Source organism: Elgaria multicarinata, chromosome 9 (assembly GCF_023053635.1).
Source record: "Elgaria multicarinata webbii isolate HBS135686 ecotype San Diego chromosome 9, rElgMul1.1.pri, whole genome shotgun sequence".
NCBI lineage: Eukaryota > Metazoa > Chordata > Lepidosauria > Squamata > Anguidae > Elgaria > Elgaria multicarinata.
In genome coordinates this window covers 100,203,791-100,227,306 of record NC_086179.1, presented here as the reverse complement: position 1 = coordinate 100,227,306, position 23,516 = coordinate 100,203,791, and the positions used below count along the sequence as shown (strand labels likewise).

Sequence of the window (23,516 nt, the reverse complement as noted above, 5' to 3'; positions counted from 1 at the left end):
AATCAAGAATTCAAGTATGACGTGGTCACTTTCCCCCAGAGTTACCGTAACTGCCACTTTATCCACTAAGTCTTAAAAGGAGGGCCAGGATCTCCCAGAGTGCAGGACACGGAATAATGGACTCAAGTTAAACGAAGCCAGATTCCAGCTGGACATCAGGAAAAATGACAATGGAATCAGTTACCTAGGGAGGTTGTGGGCTCTACCACACTAGAGGCATTCAAGAGGCATCTGGACAACCATCTGTCAGGGATGCTTTAGGGTGAATTCCTGCATTGAGCAGGGGGTTGGACTTGATGGCCTTGTAGGCCCCTTCCAACTCTGCTATTCTATGATTCTATGATAAGTCAAGCACGCTATGCACTCACATATTATCTTGCTGGAACAGAACAATTCTGGGACAATACAATACTGTGCAATCTACAAGACATAAACAAAAGAGAAAAAACACACCTATCTCATTGACACAGCAATACCTAATGACAAAAACATTATAGAAAAGGAAGAGGAAAAGAGAAAAATATACACCACTATGGAAGTTAAAGAACTACAGCAACAAGAAAAAGTTACAATTATTCTGTTAGTCACATCAGTCACCAGCATCACATCATTTTTAAAAAAAATATTTTTATGGAAATCCTTCAGAAACTAGGCCTACCAAAATACATCCACACCAACATCCAGAAAGTAGTCATACTTAAAACACGTTCAATAGTTAGGAAAATTCTGAATCAGTAAAAGACAGCCCGACTTGGCAAAGCCCATCACGTTCATCTAAAAAAACCCACCACCAGCAAGAAAAGAGATGATGATGATGTTGATAATAATAAGAATAAAAATGGCAACCATTAGTTTTTTTAAAAAAAAATTTTAAAAGAAGGATTAACAAATAACAGCAATTGCTACAAAATATATGTCATGCCAATTATATCACACAAATTGGGGAAGAAGGACTATGGGTCTATAACTTCCGTATAAATATTTTATTAAAGCATAAAATTAGTTGTGGCCACTACTCTAAATATATTTACTGCTGCCCCTTATCCCGGGCTTATCAGAGTTGACTTATTTTTTGCCACTCCTTTGTTTCTTTATAGTAATACAGCAGTATACGAAACAGAAATATAACTTGAGGCTTGATGAATGAGTCCATCTTAGATGATGCCTGGTGGATAAAGGAAGTTATTTTATATAAAACAATGTTACTTTTCCAGGAATTTATTTTAAAGCTGGAAATATTATCAGCTTGACTATTTATGTTTTGTCTTATGGGCTTTCTAAAATTGTAATTTTGATTTCTTTTAATAGTTTTATGTAAAGGCTTGGGAAGAGGCCGGGTGTTTACAAGACAGGCACGGCATCATGTACTGTGCTGCAAAATCGCACACTAGGTATGGCTTCCTAAGGACTGACATCAATGTTTTGAAAACACCCAACAAAGGCCTAATCCAGAACAACACATCCCAAAGCCAGAGCTCATGACAGAGGCAGTATCTGAGTCCCAGCACACGAAATGACTCCTTTAAACCCACCCACAGAAACCTATTCCTCAGCGATCCCAGCTGTCAATAAGAAATTATGTGCAGTAATGAATGGGGCATGCCCACCACCAATTCTCTCACGCCCTGCTAATTCCTGCCTGCAAGCAGTGCCTACTCCTTGTGGAAGAGAGATTTGGCGTTCCCGGGAGCATCTGGAAATGAGAAAGATGGTCATTTCTTGGCTTCCTCTTGAGAAAATTACATCTGTTGAGCAAGCAGTGGGTCCTGCTTATGCCATGGATTGGCAGAACCTACCATTTGTGCAGCAGAAGCTGAGGGATGCAAGAGAATCAGTGGGGGCATCTCACTGGATGCTGCCCAAAGTTACTTAAAAGAAGTGAGAGGGGTAGGGACACCTTGGCAAGTGAAAGGAAGGTGTCCGGGGCGCATTGGAACCTGTGGGCACCACATTCCAATCCCTGCCCTGGCCACTAGCAAGGATATATTTTTATCTACAGCTCAAATCACTTATAGGAAGGGTTCATAAAAGACTCAGCAAGTCTTAATTCTCAGTTGCTAGCCAGCAGTGTGTATTGTTTCATTGCCTGTAGCAAGACAAACGTGAAATCTGTGTCCCTGATTTATGAGCTATTTGAAAGGCTGTTCAGTTTCTCTGGGAAGAGAGACGTACAGGGCCCCTTCAGAAGACACCTTAAACCATGGCTTTCACCACAGTGAATAAGGCTTTTTGCTTTATTCACCATGGTTAAAGCCATGGTTTAAAGTGTCTTCTGAATGGGGCCACAAAATGAGAAAAACAGATCTATGCTAAAAGCGCAGACCTTGGTTCAACCACAACTGGTCAGCTGTAGCAATCTGCACCCTTTTGTACAGTTAGTTAAAGCTCAAGAAAAAAAAAAGTGTCACTGATCTTCCATAATTTCCACTGCTGTTTCCATGGCAAAGGCTGCAACAGCTGCTTCTCAGAGAGAGAGAGAGAGAGAGAGAGATGCTCTCCACAGCCTGCAAAAGAGTTACCGTATTTGGTAGGCTGGGGAAAGTGTGATTTATGTGGCGAGGACAGCACAAGGGGAAGGTTGACTCTCTCCTCCCCTACCAATACTCTCCATGTCTGAACAGAAAGAAAGAGAGGGAGAAAGGGGTGACTGAGGTGAAGAACAGATGTGTTTTTATGTGGGGTGTGTATGAGGGGAATGCTGGTCCCGGCTGCTCCCACTGCCAGTACAGGTCCTGCCTAACAGTTCTGGCCATGCTTACTAACTGCCCACTGATGCATGTGTCCCTTGAGGGGGAAAATGGTTTGCCCACTATTCCTCTAAACCTTCCAGATGCACCTGCATCCTCAGTTTTAGTTAGCACACCAATATTTTTCTGGTTTTTCAGCCCCATATCAATTCCCTTGTTTGTCATTCCTGCTATGTCGATATGTTTAGTGGACACGTCTGTGTTGTTGTTTTTTGCTCTAAAGGTTTCATTGCTGTCAGCCATTCTACTGCAAGATCTTGCCTGAGTTGCTTTAGTTGATTAGCAGTCTCAGCCATTGGATCTAATTGTGTACAAACAGCACAAAGCCAAGATATAAAGCAGGGGCCGGGAAATGCACCCTGTCACTTACCAGTAAGTGATGAAGCATTATGAAGGGGCTGGATAAAGGTTGTCACACAAGGAGGGCCAGGATCTCTTCTCGATCCTCCCAGAGTGCAGGACACAGAATAACGGGCTCAAGTTAAACAAAGCCAGATTCCAGCTGGACATCTGACTGTTAGAGCAGTACGACAATGGAATCAGTTACCTAGGGAGGTTGTGGGCTCTCCCACACTTGAAGAAGAGGCAACTGGACAACCATCTGTCAGGTATGCTTTAGGGTGGATTCCTGCACTGAGCAGGGGGTTGGACGATGGCCTTATAGGCTCCTTCCAACTCTACTATTCTATGATTCTATGAAACTATAAGCTTATTTTTCCAAGGGCAGACATGTGTATTTCATAATGGTTAGTTCCAGACTAAATGTACCTAGGACTCCAATCCCTGTGCTAAAACAAAGCAAGTAGTTGAGTTGTAGCCATTTCTACTAGGGGTGTGCTCTGTTCCGATTAGAATCGGAGAATCAGAAGCGAATTGGCCTGCTCCGCCTTGCTCAGAGGCGGAGTAGAAGCGGACCGTGGACCCTTAGAAGCAAGGCAAAGAGCGCTTCTCTTTCCGTGGAGCAATCTGATCGCCATTTGGAAAAATTTCACCCATAGGATTGCATTGCGGAAAAGAATAGGGGATAACTATGTTGTTTTTTAAGCTATCTTTCTGAAATTTCTTGTGCTTAGAGAGTCGTGGGTGGGGGTCATTTTGAGCCTACTCTCAGCACTCTGCGTGGTGCGGTTCGCTTGCTATAATTTTTGGAAAAATCGGGTAAAAAAAGCGGGAGAGGTACCTTTTTGAAGTGCTGAGAGGCAGAGTCATGATCACATTATCCCAAAGTTGGAGGAGTGGATAGGCAAAACGGGATACTAGTAACTTGGGATACTGGGAAACTTCTCTTTCTTAGACTGAACGGACTTTTCCCAGTGTTTTTTAAAACAGTAGCCCCACCAAATGCACAAACACAACCTGAAATCATATACTAAGCAAATAAATAACAGCACTGCTACCTACCATAACCTTGGTGAACAACTGAATAGATGTGGTGCAAGGGGATGAGGTCCCCTAGGGCATGTGGACGTGCCCAGTGCACACACTCTCCCACCCTTGGAGGGTCATCAGAGCCCTCCAAAGAGTAACCCGTGGAGAGAGACTGAAGCTAATGCCTGTCATGAGTTGAAGTGGCAGGTCGCTTCTTAAAGACTGGTCCCTAGACAGGGCCAGTCAAATTGGCATAATAATAATTCCCCCTCCCCCTGGGCACGTCCACTTCCCTCTTACTGGTAAAAGACAGATATAGCCTTTTAAAAAAAAATCTTCTTGTTGTTTATTCAGCAACACTGCTGCTTTTAATTCCACCCCTCCTTTGTTTATTTATTTATTTATTCCATTTTATATTTACACCCCATAGTGAAGTCAGGCAGGCTTTCATTGTGGTTCAACTCCTTATTGTTGTTGTTGTTATTGCTATTAATATTAATTAGTACTGCTATTAACATTATTATTTTGTTGTTTAGTAATGGCTGTGATCACAGTGCAGTCAATCAACTCTGAAGCAAGGATCACAAAGCTTTACTCTTATCCTCCTAGTTATGGGATGCAAAAGAAAAGGCATCTCTCTGTGCTGCTCCCACCTCACAGGGATGGTTTGCATTACTGGCTTTGAAACTATCCCTGGCTCACTTCCTTGTGCCCCCAGAAATGTCTGCTGCCTGCCTGTCTTCCCTCCATCCTCCCCTGCCCACCTCGCAGGGATGGTTTTTGTGTGTCTTGCTTTGACTCAGAGGATAAGTCCTTCCTGCGCTCACTTAGACTTTTTGAAGTTCCAAATCAATTTTTCAAGTGTGGAAGAAGATTCATATAGATCTACTCCCCAATTCATGGCATGTTGGGATTTCCTTTGAAATGGCCCCATTGAGCTGTCTGCAGCTTTAAATCCCGGAGATACTGGGGTGTCCGATTTTCAAAAATTCCCCAAAAATCAGGGGATGATGGGATTGGCTTGAGTCTTGGCATGCATGTGTATACATACATGAGGTGTCATGGTGCCTAATTTGAGGTTTCTTACGTGAATATTGACGTAGTTCTAGCATGGGACTTGATTTGGGGTGAGTTAAAAGGTTTAAGCCCCACCAAAAATCAGGGGATGATGGGATTTGCTTGAAACTTGGCATGAATGTGGATCTAGATGGCGTCTGTGAGGGTGCCTGCATCAATTTTTTTTATCTGTCAAAATGTCAGAGAACAGTCCATGCCTGAAAATGGGGTGTCCGATTTTCATAAATTCCCCAAAAATCAGGGGATGATGGGATTGGCTTGAGTCTTGGCATGCATGTGTATCCATGGATAATCTATCACGGTGCCAAATCTGAGGTTTCCAACGTGAAAATTGACAGAGCTATTGAAAGGGGTGTGAATTTGGGTTATGGCTGGTGTGTTAGAGGTTTAAGCCCCGCCAAAAATCAGGGGATGATGGGATTTGCTTGAAACTTGGCATGAATGTGGATCTAGATGGCATCTGTGAGGGTGACCACTTCAATTTTTTTTATCTGTCAAAATGTCGGAGAACAGTCCATGTCTGAAAATGAGGTGTCCGATTTTCATAAATTCCCCAAAAATCAGGGGATGATGGGATTGGCTTGAGTCTTGGCATGCATGTATATCCATTGATAAGCTATCATGGTGCCGAGTTTGAGGTTTCTAACGTGAAAATTGATGGAGATCGAAAGGGGTGTGAATTGGGGTTATGGGTGGTGTGTTAGAAGTTAAAGCCCCGCCAAAAATCAGGGGATGATGGGATTCGCTTGAAACTTGGCATGAATGTGGATCTAGATGGCATCTGTGAGGGTGCCCACTTCAAATTTTTTTATCTGTCAAATTGTTGGAGAACAGTCCATGTCTGAAAATGGGATATCCGATTTTCAAAAATTCCCCAAAAATCAGGGGACGCTTGGATTGGCTTGAGTCTTAGCATGCGTGTGTATACGTCCATGAGGTGTCATGGGGCCAAACTTGAGGTTTCTAACTTTAACAGAAAAAAAGTTGTATACTTTTTTGGATTTCAATGCAAGCCTATGGGGGGAAAAAGCAGAGCTCCGATCCGGATCTGGAGCTCCGCAGCGGAGCGGAGCGGACTATAGGCGGAGCGGAGCGAAGCGGCCCGATCCGCAAATTGCAGATCTGGAAGAGAAGCGGATCGGGGGTCCGTGCACACCCCTAATTTCTACACATAGCATGTAAATACACAAAATGTAGGTCTTCGCAGAAACACTACTGTGCATATCTTGAGATTGAAGCTAGAAAAATCAGTGTCACACTCAGTACAAACTGTCATTAGAAAATGTTTGTGTCAACAGAACCAAATCTAGAAAAAACACAAAGCTTTTTTTGACAGTTATATTTATAAACAGGACAACACATTACTTCACTGGCGTCCAGGTCTATATTGCAGTATTTCTTACAAACAATAGGCTTTTCAACTTCCCCCTTTTCTCATCCCAGTTTTTATTGCCCTCTCCAAGTTGTTCCTGAAGCTTGGGGGAGACTCTCAGAACAGCGTTCAACATCACAGAAGGACCTAAAGCAACAACTTACTCCTCATCCTCTAAGTATGGAAGCATTTTGCATGCTGCAGATGTTTTTGGATCCCAATTTTTTATTAGGAACTTCCACAATAATCACATTCAACCTTTGATTAATGAAGAGGTGTTTAATGTATTTAAAGGAATCCAGTGTCGTCTTCCTACAGTTCATTCTCGAAGTATTAAAGTGAGCTTAATGTTTGGATGTCAGAGTGAGTGTAGATGAGACACGGAAAATTTGTGGCAACATATTACTCAGCTGGTAAAACATGTCTTCAGAAATACTCTGTAAAAATGGAGAGACAGAAACAATAAATATTTTCTTGTCCTCTACAGCTCACCCAAATCCATGCAATAACAGTATGCCCATCCAAAAGAGCCTATTTAAATCTTTACAGTTCATCAAGGAGAAGGAAGAGTAATAGGAAGGGAGAGAAGTTTTCCAACTATTCAGGTTCCTCCCAGCAGATGTGCCAAGACTGTTTCTGTTAGAATGTACAATGCAAGGCACAATCCTTTTATTTTGAACGAAAAATAACAACAAACATGAGATCTATGAATCTATTAATTTTATACATACTGCTATTTTATAAAAACGTTAAACAGGATTTGATTATATATATTTGAAGAGTTCTGCTTTTACTAATCACAAATAGTGACTTCCTGTATTTTTATTCTGCCTGTATTTATTTATTTAATTAATTAATTTTTATACCGCCCAATACCCTGGGCGGTTCTTCCAAGCAGCTCAGCGCAACATACATGTTGCTTCCTTCTGATCCTCACAACAACTTGGGAGTTCGTAGCTGAATGGAGATTTAAATCCTGGTCAAATATTCTATCCACTACACCACAGTTGCTATCAGTAACAGCAACATGGGATTCGGAGGTCCTTTCAGGCTTACTTTTAAGTAGAGTTTCTCAAGATTTAATTGGGGAAAACGCACCCATGACAATCACTGAGCCATTTATCTTCTAGACTGTATCAATAATTTTTTTAAATAAATAACTAACCTGTGGTACCAGGAATTGTACAGTTCGAGAAATCCCTCCATCCCATGAAGCCATTTCCATCATGAATCCTAGAAAGCAAAGCTCACTTTACTCCACAATACGACAACACAGTATGTTATGTATACAATTAGAAATGTGTGTGCATGTGTATCACCTAGCTACTATGCTTTCGCCACCTGATGGGAAGATATCGAGTAAAGACAGTTAAGCACTTCCTAGTTCTCAACTAGAGCTTCACAAAAGAACATGGAAAGACTGGCTTGAGTCAAGAATAGAAGCTATGCCAGAGTTCTACTGAAGAAACTGTCATCTAACAGAACATGTAGTTCTGGTGTTATAGTTCAGCATGAATAGAACACGCTGATTGATTCAGACAGTTCAAGTAGTTCCTAATTTCAATTCCTATAAATTGTACCAACACGCAAAGAACTAACTTGAGAGGAAACCTGTTAATTCAGTCCTGTAATTTCAAAATTTACCAAAGGATTTGAGCAACCATGGACTCTTAGACTTTAGAACTTGCAAATATTTTAATCCTTTACTTTCTGAAATGAGGACTTGGAATATTTTCTGATCTTGAGACTTAGAAGTATGGAAGTAAGAATGGATTAAATGTAATTCTTCACATGCTTCGAGGAACTTAGTAATGCTTTAGTTTTTTGAATTCAAGTAGGGTGACCATATGAAAAGGAGGACAGGGCTCCTGTATCTTTAACAGTTGTATTGAAAAGGAAATTTCAGCAGGTGTCATTTGTATATATGGGGAACCTGGGGAAATTTCCTCTTCATCACAACAGTTAAAGCTGCAGGTGCCCTGCCCTCTTTTAAATCTGGTCACTCTATTATAGCTCCTGCAGCTTTAAACTATTGTGATGAAGAGAGAATTTATTTATTTTTATTTATTTATTTAAGGATTTTTATGCCGCCATTCAGCCAAAAAAGGCTCTCACGGCGGCTTACAAAAGTATTTCTTGAATTTCACCATGTTCTCTCTATATACAAATGACACCTTCTGAAATTCCCTTCTCTATGCAACTGTTAAAGATACAGGAGCCCTGTCCTCCTTTTCATATGGTCACCCTAATTCAAGTAATATGCAGTGGAAGTAAAAGGGACAGTTTTAGTTCAGCTTTAGTAGGCAGGAGGATAAGGAGGAGGAGTCATAACAATGGCAGGAGCTCAATTTGGTTTTACACGGTGGTGTAAAAACTTCACTGTAGAGTTCTAAAACAACCATTGAGAAACGTGTTGTATGAACTGAGCCTTTAACTTGTGAATGCTATTTATTTCTTTTTTAAATCTATGTGTTCCTTTTATATATTTTTTATTATTATTATTTTATCGTGTATTGTATTATCACTTTATGAAGTGGAAATGCAGAATATAAATTTAGTAAGTAAATAATATCAAATAAAGTGAGGCAGCTATTTCCCCTAATTATATGAAAGGACAGGTTGCTTACCTGTAACTGTGGTTCTTCGAGTGGTCATCTGTGCAGTCACACATATGGGCTCTGCGCCTGCGCGAAGCCCCGCTTTGGGAATCTTCTATAGCTAAAAGGCATTTTGGGCGGGAACCCCTCCCCCTCTACTGCGCATATGCAGAGGGGTTCCCGCCCAGATTCCCTCAGTTCTTCTGAGACCCGGAGGCCTCGTCTGAGGAATTTTGACACCTTCAGGTGTATCTGAAAAAACTACTTGATAAAGCATTAGTAATACTTAATGGACACCAAGAGGGGAGTAAGGTGGGTGGGTTGTGTGACTGCACAGATGACCACTCAAAGAACCACAGTTACAGGTAAGCAACCTGTCCTTCTTCTTCGTGGTCTCTGTGCATCACACATATGGGCGATTAGCAAGCTTTTATTCACCGGAGGAGGGTTGGTGTCCTTAGGTGAATACAGATGATAACACTGCTCTGCCAAAGGAGCAGTCAGCCCTTGATCTGACATCCAGTTTGTAATGTGACACGAACGTCATAGGTCGGGCCCATGTTGCTGCCTTGCATATCTCTGGGATGCTTACGCCCCGGTGAAAAGCAGATGATGTGGAGACAGCTCTGGTGGAATGCCCTTTGATTGACTTTGGGGGTTCCAGCTTTTGGAGTTGATAAGCCAGGGTAATGCACTGGACCAGCCAAGCGGAAAACCTCTGGGATGAGACGGCCTGTCCTTTTTTGACCCCTCCATGACAAAGGAACAAACATTGCGTTTTTCGAAATGAGGAGGTGCGATCCCTGAAAAAGGCTAATGCTCTTCTCACATCTAGAGAGTGGAGGGTTCTTTCCAACGCAGTAGATGGAGATTACAAGAATGCAGGTAGGATGATGTCTTGATTGACATGAAAAGGTGATACGACCTTTGGTAGGAACTGGACGTCAGGACGGAGCACCACCTTGTCAAGGTGAAAGACAAGATATGGTTCATCAATTCTCAGAGCACAGAGTTCACTTGCTCGCCTTGCAGACGTTATTGCTACTAAGAAAATAACCTTTAACGTGAGAAGACGTAAATCAGCGGTTGCTAAAGGCTCAAACGGTGGCCTAGATAGTGCATGAAGTACTACAGACTCCAGGAGGGGGAGAACGTCCTCACTGGTGGGTTCAAGTTTGATACACCCTTCAAAAACTGTTTAAATGTGAGGTGTGAAAACACTTTAAAACCTTCAACGCAATCGTGAAAAAAGGAGATTGCTGCTATGTATACTTTTAAGGATGTAACTTTCAGACCCCTGTCAACTAACTGTATTAAAAAAGACAGGACCTGATTAATGGAACAAGTTCTGGGGGAAAATTTGTTTTCCAGTGCGAAGGAATTGAATGCAGCCCACTTCCTCTTGTAATTTAGTCTGGTGGATGGTTTTAGTGCTGCATCCAACACCCCTTGAATTCTGACCATGGCAGCATTCAATACTGGGGAAGTAATTTCCACGCCGTCATGTGGAGTGTATGTATGTCCAGATGGAGGATTTGACCCTTGTGCTGAGAGAGCAAATCCTTCATTGAGGGCAGCTCCCAGTAAAGGCCCTGGGACCGGTTCAGTAACGTCGCGAACCAATTCTGCCTGGGCCACCAGGGTGTCAGAATTATGCAATTCGCATTGTCCTGTACAATCTTGGCCAGTGTCCTTGTTATGAGAGGGAAAGGTGGGAACATATAAAGGAGAGAACGGTTCCATTTGTAAAGGAACGCATTCCCTAGGGACTTTCTCCCTACCCCTGCCCTGCTGCAGAAGAGTTTGCAGACTGCATTGTGATGTGTCGCAAACAGGTCTATCCTTGGTCTCCCCCAGGTTTGAAAGATTTGTTCGATGATCGTGGGATGAATACTCCATTCGTGTACAAGCGACACATGTCTGCTGAGGCTGTCCGCTAATTGATTGTTCACCCCTGTGATGTGAACCGCCGTTAGGGATACCTGACGTCGGGTGCACCATTCCCAGATGTGTATGGTAAGCTTTATTAGAGGGGGTGATTTGGTTCCCCCGTTTGTTTAGATAAAATACTGTCGTTGTGTTGTCTGATGTTATCTGTATATGCTTGTGGAGTATGCGATTCTCGAATGCCCTGAGGGCTTTTTGTACTGCCAAGAGTTCGAGGTAGTTTATGTGTCTTTTCTTTTCTCTTGATGTCCATAAGCCTTGTACTCATAAGGAGTCGAGGTGAGCTCCCCAACCGTTCGGTGAAGCGTCTGTTGTGATCACAACGGTTGGAGTGGGAAGCTGAAAAGGTACGCCTTTTGTTAGGTTGTGATGGTTTTCCCACCACTTTAAAGATTTGATCACATTTGGTGGTATAGTTAGTATGGTCTTCCTTGCGTTTCGTAAGGGATTGAACTGTTTGTTGAACCACATCTGCAAGGTTCTCATCTTTAGCCTTGCCAGAAACAGTACTATGGTGGTTGATGCCATCAATCCCAACAATCTCTGTACCGTGTGAGCGGTTACGATCTGCTGTTTTCTCACTCGACTTGTTAGGGTTACTATGGTAGTTGCTCTTTCCGTGGGCAAGTATGCTCTGGTGGTGTTGGAGTCTAGAATTGCTCCTATGTACTTTAATCTCTTGGTTGGGGAGAGGATTGATTTTTCTATGTTTATTAGTAGGCCTAATTGACTTAGAAGGTCCTGAATGTAAAGGATGTGTTGTTGAAGGGTACGTTTCGATTCCGCTACCACCAGCCAGTTGTCTATATGGGGGTGAATTTGAATCCCCAACTTTCTGAGGTGGGCGCAGACCACGGCAATACACTTCGTGAATACCCTTGGTGCTGTTGATAAGCCGAAGGGCAACACCCGATATTGGAAGGCTCGGTCGCCGATGATGAAGTGGAGAAACTGTTGACTGTCTGGGTGGATGGCTATGTCGAAATAAGCATCCTTTAGGTCGATGGATGCAAACCAGGAGTGTGTTGTTAGGAGTGGTAGTATATTTAGGAGGGACAACATTCGAAATTTTCTCGGTGTGATGTAATAATTTACGTCCCTTAGATCTAAAATGGGGCGAATTCCTCCATCGCTCTTCGGTATGGTGAAGTACCGAGAGTAGAATCCCTGGTGCAGTTGTTCCTTCGGCACCGGTTGTATGGCTCTCTTTTTTATCAACGACCGAACTTCTTTTCGTAAGGGGATCGATGGTACTGTTCAACGTAGATGACCAATTGGTGGTATGGAATCGAATTCTATTTTGTAACCCCTCTCGACTATCGAGAGAACCCATTTGTCTGTTGTTATTTGCAACCAGGTCTCGATCGATGTCGATAGACGGTTGCCGAAAGGAGTGTTGATGCTCTTTAGAGGTGTCAAGTAAGTCAAAGGCGCCGGTTTTGCTGGTAGTCCTGCTTCCGGCGCTGAAACTTGGGTTTAGATGCAGGGGGTTGTCTCCGTCCCTGTTGTGTCGCTGGGAATTGTCTCTGTTGTTGCCTATTGGTCTGGTATTGTGGTGCCCTGTTGTCAGGTCTGTACCACTTTCTTGGCTTATAGTATTGACCTTGTTGCCCTGTTCCAATTCCCATTTTCCTGGCAGTTGTCCTTGCTTTCTGCACCGTGTCCATTGCCTCATCTGTAGTGGAATTAAAGAGGCCTGACCCGTCAAATGGGATACTTTCTATGCATGTTCTGGCTTCTTGGGAGAGACCAGCAGATCTCAACCAGGCATGTCTACGCAACGCCACTGCTCCCACCATTGCTTTTGCTCCACAATCGGATTGATGTTTAGCTATTGCTATTTGCTAACGAGCCATGCGAGTGGCCTCAGCATGAAAAATACGTGCAAGTTCTCTTTGATCATCTCCTAGGTTTGTACAGAGAGACATCATTTTCTCCCAAAGGAAGAGCTGATATCGCGACATTGTAGCCTGATAATTAGCTATTTTAAGGCTTAGGGCTGCTGTAGAGTAAGCTCTACGACCCATCAGATCCAGGCGCCTTCCCTCCTTATCAACCGGCGCTGTATGGGTCCTATGTGAGTGTCCTTGTGCTGATTCTACGATAATTGAATTTGGTTGGGGGTGCGTAAAGAAAAATTCTGCGTCCTTTTCCAGCACTCTGTACATGTTGTCGAGCCTTTTCGACGAAGGTTGTAGTGCCGCGGGGTCCTTCCAATGTTCCTTTACTGATTTTGTTAGTGTAGAGAGAAAGGGGATGGCTACCGGCGTGGTAGCTTCTGTATAGATGGCTTCGAATACAAGGTCCATAGGTTTTTCAAGTGACTGTCTTGTGTCAATGCCCAAGGACTGAGCCATTCTTTGGACAATGTCCGCGAAATGTCCCAGACCCTCTGAGGGAGAAACGGCACCCTGCGCCTCGACTATGGAGTAGGGCGAGGGTATTGATGGGGCCGGGGATGGTGCTGGTGTTGAGTCGGAGCAGTAATCCTCTACAGACTGGTCTGATGATTGAACTTGAATAGTTTGGATTTCCATTTGTCGGCTGTCGAGGGCTGTTGTTTCCATTTGTCGGCTGTCGAGGGCTGTTGTTTCGATAGGACATAACGGGCTCCGTATGTTCTCGTTTCTCCTTGCTAACTGGTCTGAGCGTGAAGCTGTTGTAGGTTCAGGTGCCGATATCATTGTCGATGGTCGACGTCGGGTAGGTGATCGTCGATATCGATCTTCTAACTCCCGCAAGTTTGCATAGTGGTAGGTATGTCTAGGAGGCAAAGACCATTGAGACTCCCTTTCCCAGTCTCCTAGGGGAGATCTGGAATGGTGTCGATCTCGGTAGTAACGGTCATGTTCACGATATCGAGAATCGAAAGACCGTACAGATTCTGGTGACCGATATCGGCTCGATGTTCGGTCTTGATTTTGTGATCTACGGTGTTCAGAAGTCGGTAGATCAATTGGTAATTGAGGAATTGTCTGTTGTGTTGGCAGTAGAAAAGGGTCTCTGCTACGTACAGAGGATGCATCCCTTATTTCCCCTTCCGATAGTGAGGTTACGGTTACGGGGTCGATTGTCGAAGGAGGTTGAGTAGGTACCGTCTGCATCATCGATGCTGATGATGATGCAGGTTGGCCTGTCGAGGTCGATGGTCTTTCCTCGGTATCGTGTGTTCTTTCGATACCGTGTCGATAAAGTTTAGACTTTTTCTTATTCTTTTTCTTGTCGGAGGATTTTGGAGTTCTAGCCTTTTTTGCCAGTTTTTTGGCTACAGGTAGCAAACGAGCGCCCTGGCGTGGCAGGCGTGTCTTGTAGGGGCTGGTCAGCTCGACTCACAGTCGGCTGGACGGGAGCTGGAGGCATGAATGGCTCTTCTTGTGCCATGGCTGGTTTATCTACCGCCCTGAGTGCTCTCTCCCACAGCTCAGCCCTTAGTTTGTCTGCTCTGTGGTGTCTTGTCAATTTTGAAAACGCCTGGCAATGGGGACAAATATCCACTTTATGTCCTTCTCCCAGGCAGATTACACAGAAATTGTGTCCATCAGACGGAGGCAGTTTTGTGCCACAACGGCCACACTTTTTAAAAGGGGCCTTGGGGCCCATGCGGGCGGATGAGAGAAGGAAGATTTAAGATATTTTATTAATTTTTTTTTTTATTTTTTTTTAGAAACAACACTAAAGAAGAAGGAAAGATAAAGAATGAAGAGAAATAAAGGTAAGTCTTAGCTATTTGTTTGTTTGCTTGTTAGAGAGCGTTCCCGACGAGGCTGTCGCTGAGACGGTCGAGGAAGAACTAAGGGAATCTGGGCGGGAACCCCTCTGCATATGCGCAGTAGAGGGGGAGGGGTTCCCGCCCAAAATGCCTTTTAGCTATAGAAGATTCCCGAAGCGGGGCTTCGCGCAGGCGCAGAGCCCATATGTGTGATGCACAGAGACCACGAAGAAGAATTGTCATTTCCAACAATATATTAAAATGTGACAGGTCCACTAACCTTTTACACACTTAAATACGAGTTCTGCTCTTTTTAGACACCAAGATATAGTCATTTCCTTAACAGAGGAAAAAGAAAAGGACATGGATTAAATTTGAGAAAGAGTTTTTTTTTTTAAAAAAAAAAAATTACATTGAACTCAAAAAGAGAAAAATAAAGAAAAATAAAACTATACATCAATGCTTATTCTGTGTCCTCCCTGTTCCCTCTCCATGCTTGGTTGATTACAGAGTTTCCCTTCTTACATCTTTCATTTCATTTTCTTATCTAGGGTGGTATTTTAAGTTTCCATTTCATTTATTGATTATCTAGTTTTTATGAGTCCCACAGGGTTCTATAGGCTTCTTCCAAAGTCATTCTGTTTGATTCCTTTTTCATGTAGTCTATATATTTTTGCCAGCCCATCCTGAAAGTATCTCTTTTCTTTATCCCTCTATGTGTTCTTAACTTCTGTGTCAACTTTTAGTTTATTGCTATGTCCCAGATTTTCTTTTTCCCAGGGATACTGTCAGCATCTGAGCTATCTTCCAGTTGCTTGCTATTAATTGCCTCATGGCCATCAACGTAACTCCAATTATGGAGTTATGGACAACCATCTGTCAGGGATGCTTTAGGGTGGATTCCTGCATTGTGCAGGGGGTTGGAATCATAGAATAGCAGAATTGGAAGGGGCCTACAAGGCCATCGAGTCGATGGCCTTGTAGGCCCCTTCCAACTCTGCTATTCTATGATTCTATGATTCGAATATTTTTTCTCTTATCTCTCTATTTTCTTAACATACATGTTCAATAAAGCTAGCTCTGGTGTTTTACAAACCTCTTGTTCGGTAATTTTTCTTATTTCTTGAAAAACCTTGTCCCCAAACTTCTTGACCTTCCTACATTCCCACCACATATGAATTTGTGTCCCATTGATCTGACATCCCCTCCAGCACAAAGGTGATATATTCTTATTGATTTTACAAACCAGAACAAAAGATGCAGGAAGTGACTTGTATTAAGAAACCATTACGAGTAACTCTTTCTGGAGAGTACAAAAATCTGCTATTCTATGATTCTATGTTCACTAATTTTCTTCCCCCAAATCACTGCCTGTTTTTCTTTAATTAACGAAATAATATTGATTTACACATGTCTTGTTTCATCTATCAAATACAGTCAAATTATACTAGTTCTGTTTAAATTTGGTATTTCGCTCATATGCTATGTTCCATATTCTAAAAATAAATTCAATTAACCAGTCATTCTCGACAGTTGCTAACAGATGACCCTTGAAAAGTCAGCCATGGATTCTAAAAGTAAGTCCATTTCTACCTGCTTGTTTTAAACAGTGAGGGAGGGGGGGGGAGATCATCCCATAGCAGGGAGTTCCCAAACATAGGCACAACCACTGAAAAAGCTTTTGTTCATTTCCACCAAAATGTGCCTCAGATGTTGGTAGGATATAGAAGGGAACTCTCCCAAATATCGTAAAGCATGGGCAGGTTAACAGCATAATCCTGTGCCTAAACTTGAGCTAAGCCTCATTGAAAACCAATAGGACTTCTGAGTAAATGTCTCCCTATCCATATTCTTCATAACATGCATAAATTTGTACACCTCTATCATGTCTCCCCTCAGCCTCCTTTTCTCCAAGCTAACCAAGCCCAGTTGATGTAACCTTCCCTCATAGGGGAGATGCTCTAGCCTCTTTATCATTTTAGTTGCCATTTTCTGCACTTTTCCCAACTCTATAATATCCCTTCTTAGGTGTGGTGACCAGAACTGTACACAGTGTTCAAAGTGTGGTCACACCATAGATTTGTATAAGGACAGTATGATACTGGCCATTTTATTCTCAATGCCTTTTCTTATAATGCCTAACATGAAGTTTGCCTTCTTTACAGCAGCCACACCCTGGGTGGACATTTTTATCGAGCTGTCCTCCACAATCCCAAGATCTCTTTCTTGTTCGGTCACTGCCAGCTCAGATCCCATTAGTTATACTTGAAGTTGGGGTTTCTTGCCCCAACGTGCATCACCTAAATGCATCTCCAGGCTAAACATGCCCAGTTGTTTCAGTCTCTCTTCATAGGGCTTTGTTCCCAGACCCCTGATCATCCTGGTTGCCCTCCTCTGAACATGCTCCAGCTTGTCTGCGTTCTTCTTGAAGTGTGGTGCCCAGAACTGGATGGAATACTCTAGATGAGGCCTAACCAGTGATCTTCAGTGGCTCTCCAATAGCAGTGAGAGAGTGCCTCATAAGCATGTCAAGATCCACAATACTATGCTGCACTCACACCTGCTCCTCCTCCTCCTCCTCAGACAGCTGCCTGTGCGCTACAGATGGGAGTGCCCTCAGTTTTTGGTGCAGATCGCCAAACCTTCCCTGGATAGGTCCAGCTCTGACTGCATTTCCCTCGGGAAAGTACTCCAGGCTACTTCCCAAATGGTGACACCCGAAGTCTTTAGTTTTCTGTGGAGCATCTCTCGTTTCATGTCATAGCGCTACCATCCTTGTTACTTTCCTATAGCAGTAGGAAAGTATATAGGGCTGCTTGCAATTGAGGGATACATCATCGTTCCAGAAGGGCCGTGCAGGCTGGTCCCTGGGGCAATAGGGATAGACTAGAGGTGCAAACTGTTGGTTCAAAGCAGGGGGTCTTGAAACAATAGGTGATGACTGTCTTCACAGTGTTGTCATGCCAGACACGATGGCCTGTGCAGTACAGGGCTGAGCACATCTTAATAGGCCTAGCGCTGGGGAGGACAACTCATGGGTTGAAGCCTGGTAGTGCTTCGTGGGCCATTTCCAGACTCTCCAGGGATGGCTTGAGGGGATCCTGCTGCCAGTGGCATAACCAGGTGTCATGACCCTCTCATCGGGAAAGATACTTGCCAGCTTGTCATAGAATGACATGGTGCACGGCTTGACTCCGGAGCACTAATTGCGAATCATGATTTCCTTAAACTGCTTCAGGCCATGCAACTTTTTCTTGCACTGCATGTCCATGTGAAAGCAGACCCAAAGAAACAGCTCCATGGAAAACCAGAGGAGCAGATTATCATGCCTGGTGCTGCACAGAAAGTCTTGGCCAAAGATCTATGAATGTGCCCAGTTCAGCCTCTCCAGAAATGCAGCCTAATTCTCATTAGGGGTGTGCACGGACCCCCCGCTCCGCTTCACTTGCAGATCCGCCATTTTTCGGAGCGGGTCGCTCCGCCCCGCCCCCCGCTCCGCCCACTTCCGCTCCGCTCCGCTCGGAGCTCCGGATCCGGATCCGGAGCTCCGTTTTTGCCCCCCCATAGGGTTGCATTGAAAGCTAAAAAAGTAAACAACTTTTTTTCCGTTGAAGTTAGAAACCTCACGTTTGGCACCATGACACCTCATGGGCGTATACACACACACGCCAAGTTTCAAGGCAATCCCATCATCCCCTGATTTTTGGCGAATTTTTGAAAATCGGGCACCCCACACACAACATCCCTGCGAGGTGGGCAGGGGAGGAGGGAGGGAAGGCAGGCAGGCATGCAGCTGGCATTTCTGGGGGCATAAGGAAGGGAGCCAAGGATAAGCCAGTAATGCATATAAAATGGAATAAATCAATCAATAAACAAAGGAGGGGTGGAATTAAAAGCAGCAGTGTTGCTCAATAAACAGCAAGAAGAATTAAAAAAAAAAGGCTATATCTGTCTTTTACCAGCAATAGGGGGACGTGCCCGGGGGAGGGGGAAGTAGCTGCCAGTTCAAGACAGCCACCAACAGCTCTGAGAAGAAGTAAAACGCTCACTTCAACTCATAACAGGCATTGCTCCACCACTGAAAAGTGACCATTCACTTCAACTCATGATAGGCATTGCTCCACCGTTTTACTCTCTTTGGAAGGCTCTATGGCCTTCCAGTGCAGGAGAGAGTGGGGGCACGTCCACGATGAGATGCCCTAGGGGAGCTCATCCCCTTGCACCACATCGATTCAGTTGTTCACCAAGGTTAGGGTGGGGAGCAGTGCTGTGTTTTCTATCTCTTATTCTTGGCTTAGTATATGATTTCAGGTTGTGTTTGTGCATTTGGTGGGGCTACTGTGTTAAAAAACACGGGGAAAAGCCCGTTCAGATGAAGAAAGAGAAGTTTCCCAGAATCCCAAGTTACCTGTTTTGCCTATGCCCTCCTCCAACTTTGGGATCATCATGACCGGGAGCTGACTCTGCCCCTCAGCCCTTTGAAAAAGGTATTTTTCCCGCCGATTTTTAAAAAACTTCTAGCCCGCGACCCGTACGATGCAGAAAGTTGAGAGTGGTCTCAAAATGACCCCCATCCACGACTCTCTGTGCACAAGAATTTTCAGAACGATAGCTTAAACCCCCCCCCAGTTATCCCCGATTCTTTCCCTCAATGCAATCCTATGGGCGAAAAGCCGAAACGCCGTTTGAGCCCCGCGGTTGACCCGATTTTTAAAAAACTTCTAGCCCGCGACCCGTACGATGCAGAAAGTTGAGAGTGGTCTCAAAATGACCCCCATCCACGACTCTCTGTGCACAAGAATTTTCAGAACGATAGCTTAAACCCCCCCCCAGTTATCCCCGATTCTTTCCCTCAATGCAATCCTATGGGCGAAAAGCCGAAACGCCGTTTGAGCCCCGCGGTTGACCCGATTTTTAAAAAATTATTGCACGTGAACCACAGCACGCAGAGAGGTGAGAGTGGTCTCAAAATGACCCCCATCCACGACTCTCTGTGCACAAGAATTTCCAGAACGATAGCTTCAAAAACAATGTAGTTATGCGCGATTATTTGCCGCAATGCAATCCTATGGCGAAATGTTTTCAAGATGGCGACCGGAGCGCTCCGACTGAACTCGGAGCTCCGAAAAATGGTCGCTTCTCTTCGCCTTGCTTCTAGGGGGTCCGCGGTCCGCTCCTACTCCGCCTCTGGGTAAGGCGGAGCAGGCCAATCCGCTACTGCTTCTACGCTCCTAATCGGAGCGGAGCACATCCCTAATTCTCATGCAGTGCTTCTCTTCTTCTGACTTGGATGGAGCCCCAGAGGCAGGGTAAACTACCTCCTGCAATGGTTGTATAGCGGGAACCTGTGAGAAGAAGGGAGGGGAGAACCAACGGGTGAAACTAGCGTTGTCCGTCTCCTCTGTGGGATCCATGCCATATGGGATCATGCCATATGGGATCCATGCCATATGGGGATCAAATGGTTCTAGAAAACAATCCCTGCAACTGCAGCAATTGTTTCTGAGTGGAATAATACCCTCCCCCTTGTTAAGAACATCTCAGGGAAAGATAGACAAGAGCTTGGGAGGCATCATTGGAACATTTCACCAAAAAGAGGGGTGTTAATATCCGTATCTATTCGTTGCGCAAATGAGATAAAATTTTGCATACAACAATGCATTAAGGGATTGCACCACATGAAGTGTCAAAATGATGTAAAAGTTGCTTTTTTCATGAGAAGATTTATTCCTGGAATGAGTAGTTAAGAAACCTTGCTGTAGGGGTGCGGAGCGATGGTGACTTGAAGACACAGGTGGAGCTGGCAGGATAACAAGCTCGTTCAAGGTCACTGCGCAAATTACAAACAGCCGGCGCCCATGGGCAAGGAACTAAGACGTGCACTAGCAACAGCGTGCGGGAGGCGAGGGTGGAGACTGCTGAGGAAGGAGGGACGGACGGTGCAGCACAAACTGTTCCTATGCAACCCTCAGGAACTGGGACCACTCCAAGGAGGAATGGCAGCGCTTAGCACCGCTCTTGTTGAGTGTCCTTGTAGCTGATCACTGCAGCCCGTGATAAAATTGCTCCCTAGATTTGGAGGCACTCCCTAGATTTGGAGGCACAACACTACATGGATAAAATAACTGTTTTTAAATCCTGTACTGGTTTTAGCTTATTAATAGTTTGATTTGTTTTTAGCTGTGTAATTTATTGTTTTATATTGTTTGTATGATTTTATCTGTACGCCGCCCTGAGATCCTGGTGATATAGGGTGGGATACAAATGTCTTAATAAATAAATAAACAAACCCCAAGAACAAGCTAAGGGTTGTCAGGATTGCTTGTTGATGGAAAAGCCACAATGTCAAAAGCAGTCCAGGTTCAAACGGCATGACAGCCCACCGTGGCTTCTTACCCATGATAGGTTGTCATGTCGTGCAAAACCAGTTTAAAAGTGTTTAAAATGTGTTTTGACAATTGTTTTATATTGCATTTGGGATGTTATTCTGTTAGTTACCTTGTGAGTCTAGTGCAGAAAATCAATATGTATGTTTGATTAAGTAATTTTTAATATGACTCATTGTTTGGCAACAGCCAACTTTGTCCCATGTTATGTTCCTAGAAGGATAGCAAGAACTTCTGTGAATGTATAAAATAAAGATGAAAGATAAAACCACAGAACACACTGAAATCTGGAAAACATTTAAAATCAGTTTTCTCATTATGCAAATCCTTAGTGTTTGTTTACTTTCCCCTTGGGATTATGTAACGTATGAATCAGGAAACAATAATACTGTGGGATAAAAGAATACAGATATAGTTTTTCTTTTAAGACTTAACGGAAGAAATACTGGATCTCCTTTGTAATTTATCTGCCTACACACACTCTTGCTCAAATACAAGGTGGGTGTTTGCTGGTGGTTTTGATCTCTGTCTTGGCAAAGATAAAAACCAGACTCTAAAACAGAAAGTCCTGTTGCTCCCAAGGCAAATTGGCAGTACATTTAGCAGCCAGTGAGGTCAACAGCTGATGCCATAAAAGGAACTTCTGGAAGAAACAGGATGGAACACCTGGATGATGACCATTTTGGATGAGAATGTGTGTGCTGGTCATTTGGGGGTTGTAAAAGATAAAAAATAACCCTCTGAACAAAACACAGAGAATTTAAACCAACCAAGTCCATCTGCTCAAGAGCAACATCATGACCCTTTACATTTTAAGGGATTTATTGAGTTAGTATTACAGGGAGTGAATTGTTCAGTTTTGAGCTGGTTGACACATGCATGTTTACACAGAGCATCAAGTGGTGATTTGCAGCTGAAACACAACTGGCAAACGGTTCCCATCACATCAAGCAGCATAGTTCAATGAACTGAAACCACACATTCAGCTGGCTCTCACTGCCATGGAGGTGAGCCAGCTGAGCAGAGGCGACAGGGCCACCGGCTGAGCAGCTAGCCCAGGTTCCTGGGTTAGCCGGGGGCTGGCTGACAGGCAGGAGCCTACTAAGCCACATCTTGTAGCACCATGGCCCATAGATCTATAGAATCATAGAATAGCAGAGTTGGAAGGGGCCTACAAGGCCATCGGGTCCAACCCCCTGCTCAATGCAGGAATCCACCCTAAAGCATCCCTGACAGATGCTTGTCCAGCTGCCTCTTGAATGCCTCTAGTGTGGGAGAGCTAGAGCTAGAGAAAGAACAGGTAGCTTACCTGTAACTGTTGTTCTTTGAGTGGTCATCTGTGCAGTCACACTGTGGGCTCTGCGCTTGCGCTGAGCTGTGCTTCGGAAAGGATCAGTAGCTGAGTAAAAAACCGTTAAGAAAGGTGGGAACCCCTCCCCCCACCGTCCATGCGCATGCCTCTACCCGTTCCCGCCTTCCCCTCAGTTCCTTTGCGACAGAGTCAAGCTTGGTACCGAGAGGAAGAGAAGGAGTTTATGTATCAAATTAATGACACCGTAGAGGGGACGGAGGGAGGGTTGTGTGACTGCACAGATGACCACTCAAAGAACCACAGTTACAGGTAAGCAACCTGTTCTTCTTCTTCGTGGTCTCTGTGCATCACACATATGGGCGATTACCAAGCTATACACTTACCGGAGGAGGGTCGGTGTCATTGTAGGACTGCAGAAAGGACTGCCCTGCCGAAAGAAGAGTCGTTGCGAGAATGGATGTCGACATTATAGTGTTTGACAAATGTCAGGGGGCGTGACCAAGTAGCCACCTTGCAGATGTCGATGAGTGGAACTCCCCTGGCGAAGGCTGTGGATGTAGCCAGACTTCTGGTAGAGTGCGCTCTAATTCCAGTTGGGGGTTCAAGCTTTGAAAGTTGGTACGCAAGATGTATGGTACGTGCTATCCAGCCTGCGAAGCGTTGTGAAGATACTGCCTGACCCTTTTGTTTGCCTCCATAACAAATAGAGTTTGTTGGTGCTACGAAAAGACTGCGTCCTGTCTTTATAAAAAGCAAGTGCTCGTCTGACATCGAGGCAGTGTAGTCGCTTTTCAAGGAAAGTGGTGGGGGAGGGAAAAAAGGCAGGGAGAATAACTGGCTGGTTGATATGGAATTCTGAGACCACTTTAGGTAAAAAGGCAAGATCCGGGCGAAGGACAACTTTGTCCATATGAAAAACTGTGAGTGGTGGGTCGACGTGGAGTGCACAGAGTTTGCTTGCTTGACGGTCGGACGCTATGGCAACTAGAAAAGCGACCTTC

At 44.2% G+C, this 23,516-nt stretch overlaps 1 protein-coding gene across 1 annotated transcript in view; it reads right to left on the bottom strand.

The window, feature by feature from the left end:
• Window positions 1–6,771: 6,771 nt before the first annotated feature.
• Window positions 6,772–23,516, bottom strand: part of FERRY3 (FERRY endosomal RAB5 effector complex subunit 3) — an 84,945-nt gene continuing 68,200 nt past the window's right edge. The window contains exons 12-14 of the mRNA XM_063134400.1: window positions 15,098–15,155; window positions 7,730–7,797; window positions 6,772–7,001 (exon numbers count right to left, since the gene is read on the bottom strand). Coding sequence (XP_062990470.1) covers window positions 6,909–7,001; window positions 7,730–7,797; window positions 15,098–15,155 — 219 coding nt within the window. The 3' untranslated portion in view covers window positions 6,772–6,908. The remainder of the gene's footprint in view (window positions 7,002–7,729; window positions 7,798–15,097; window positions 15,156–23,516) is intronic.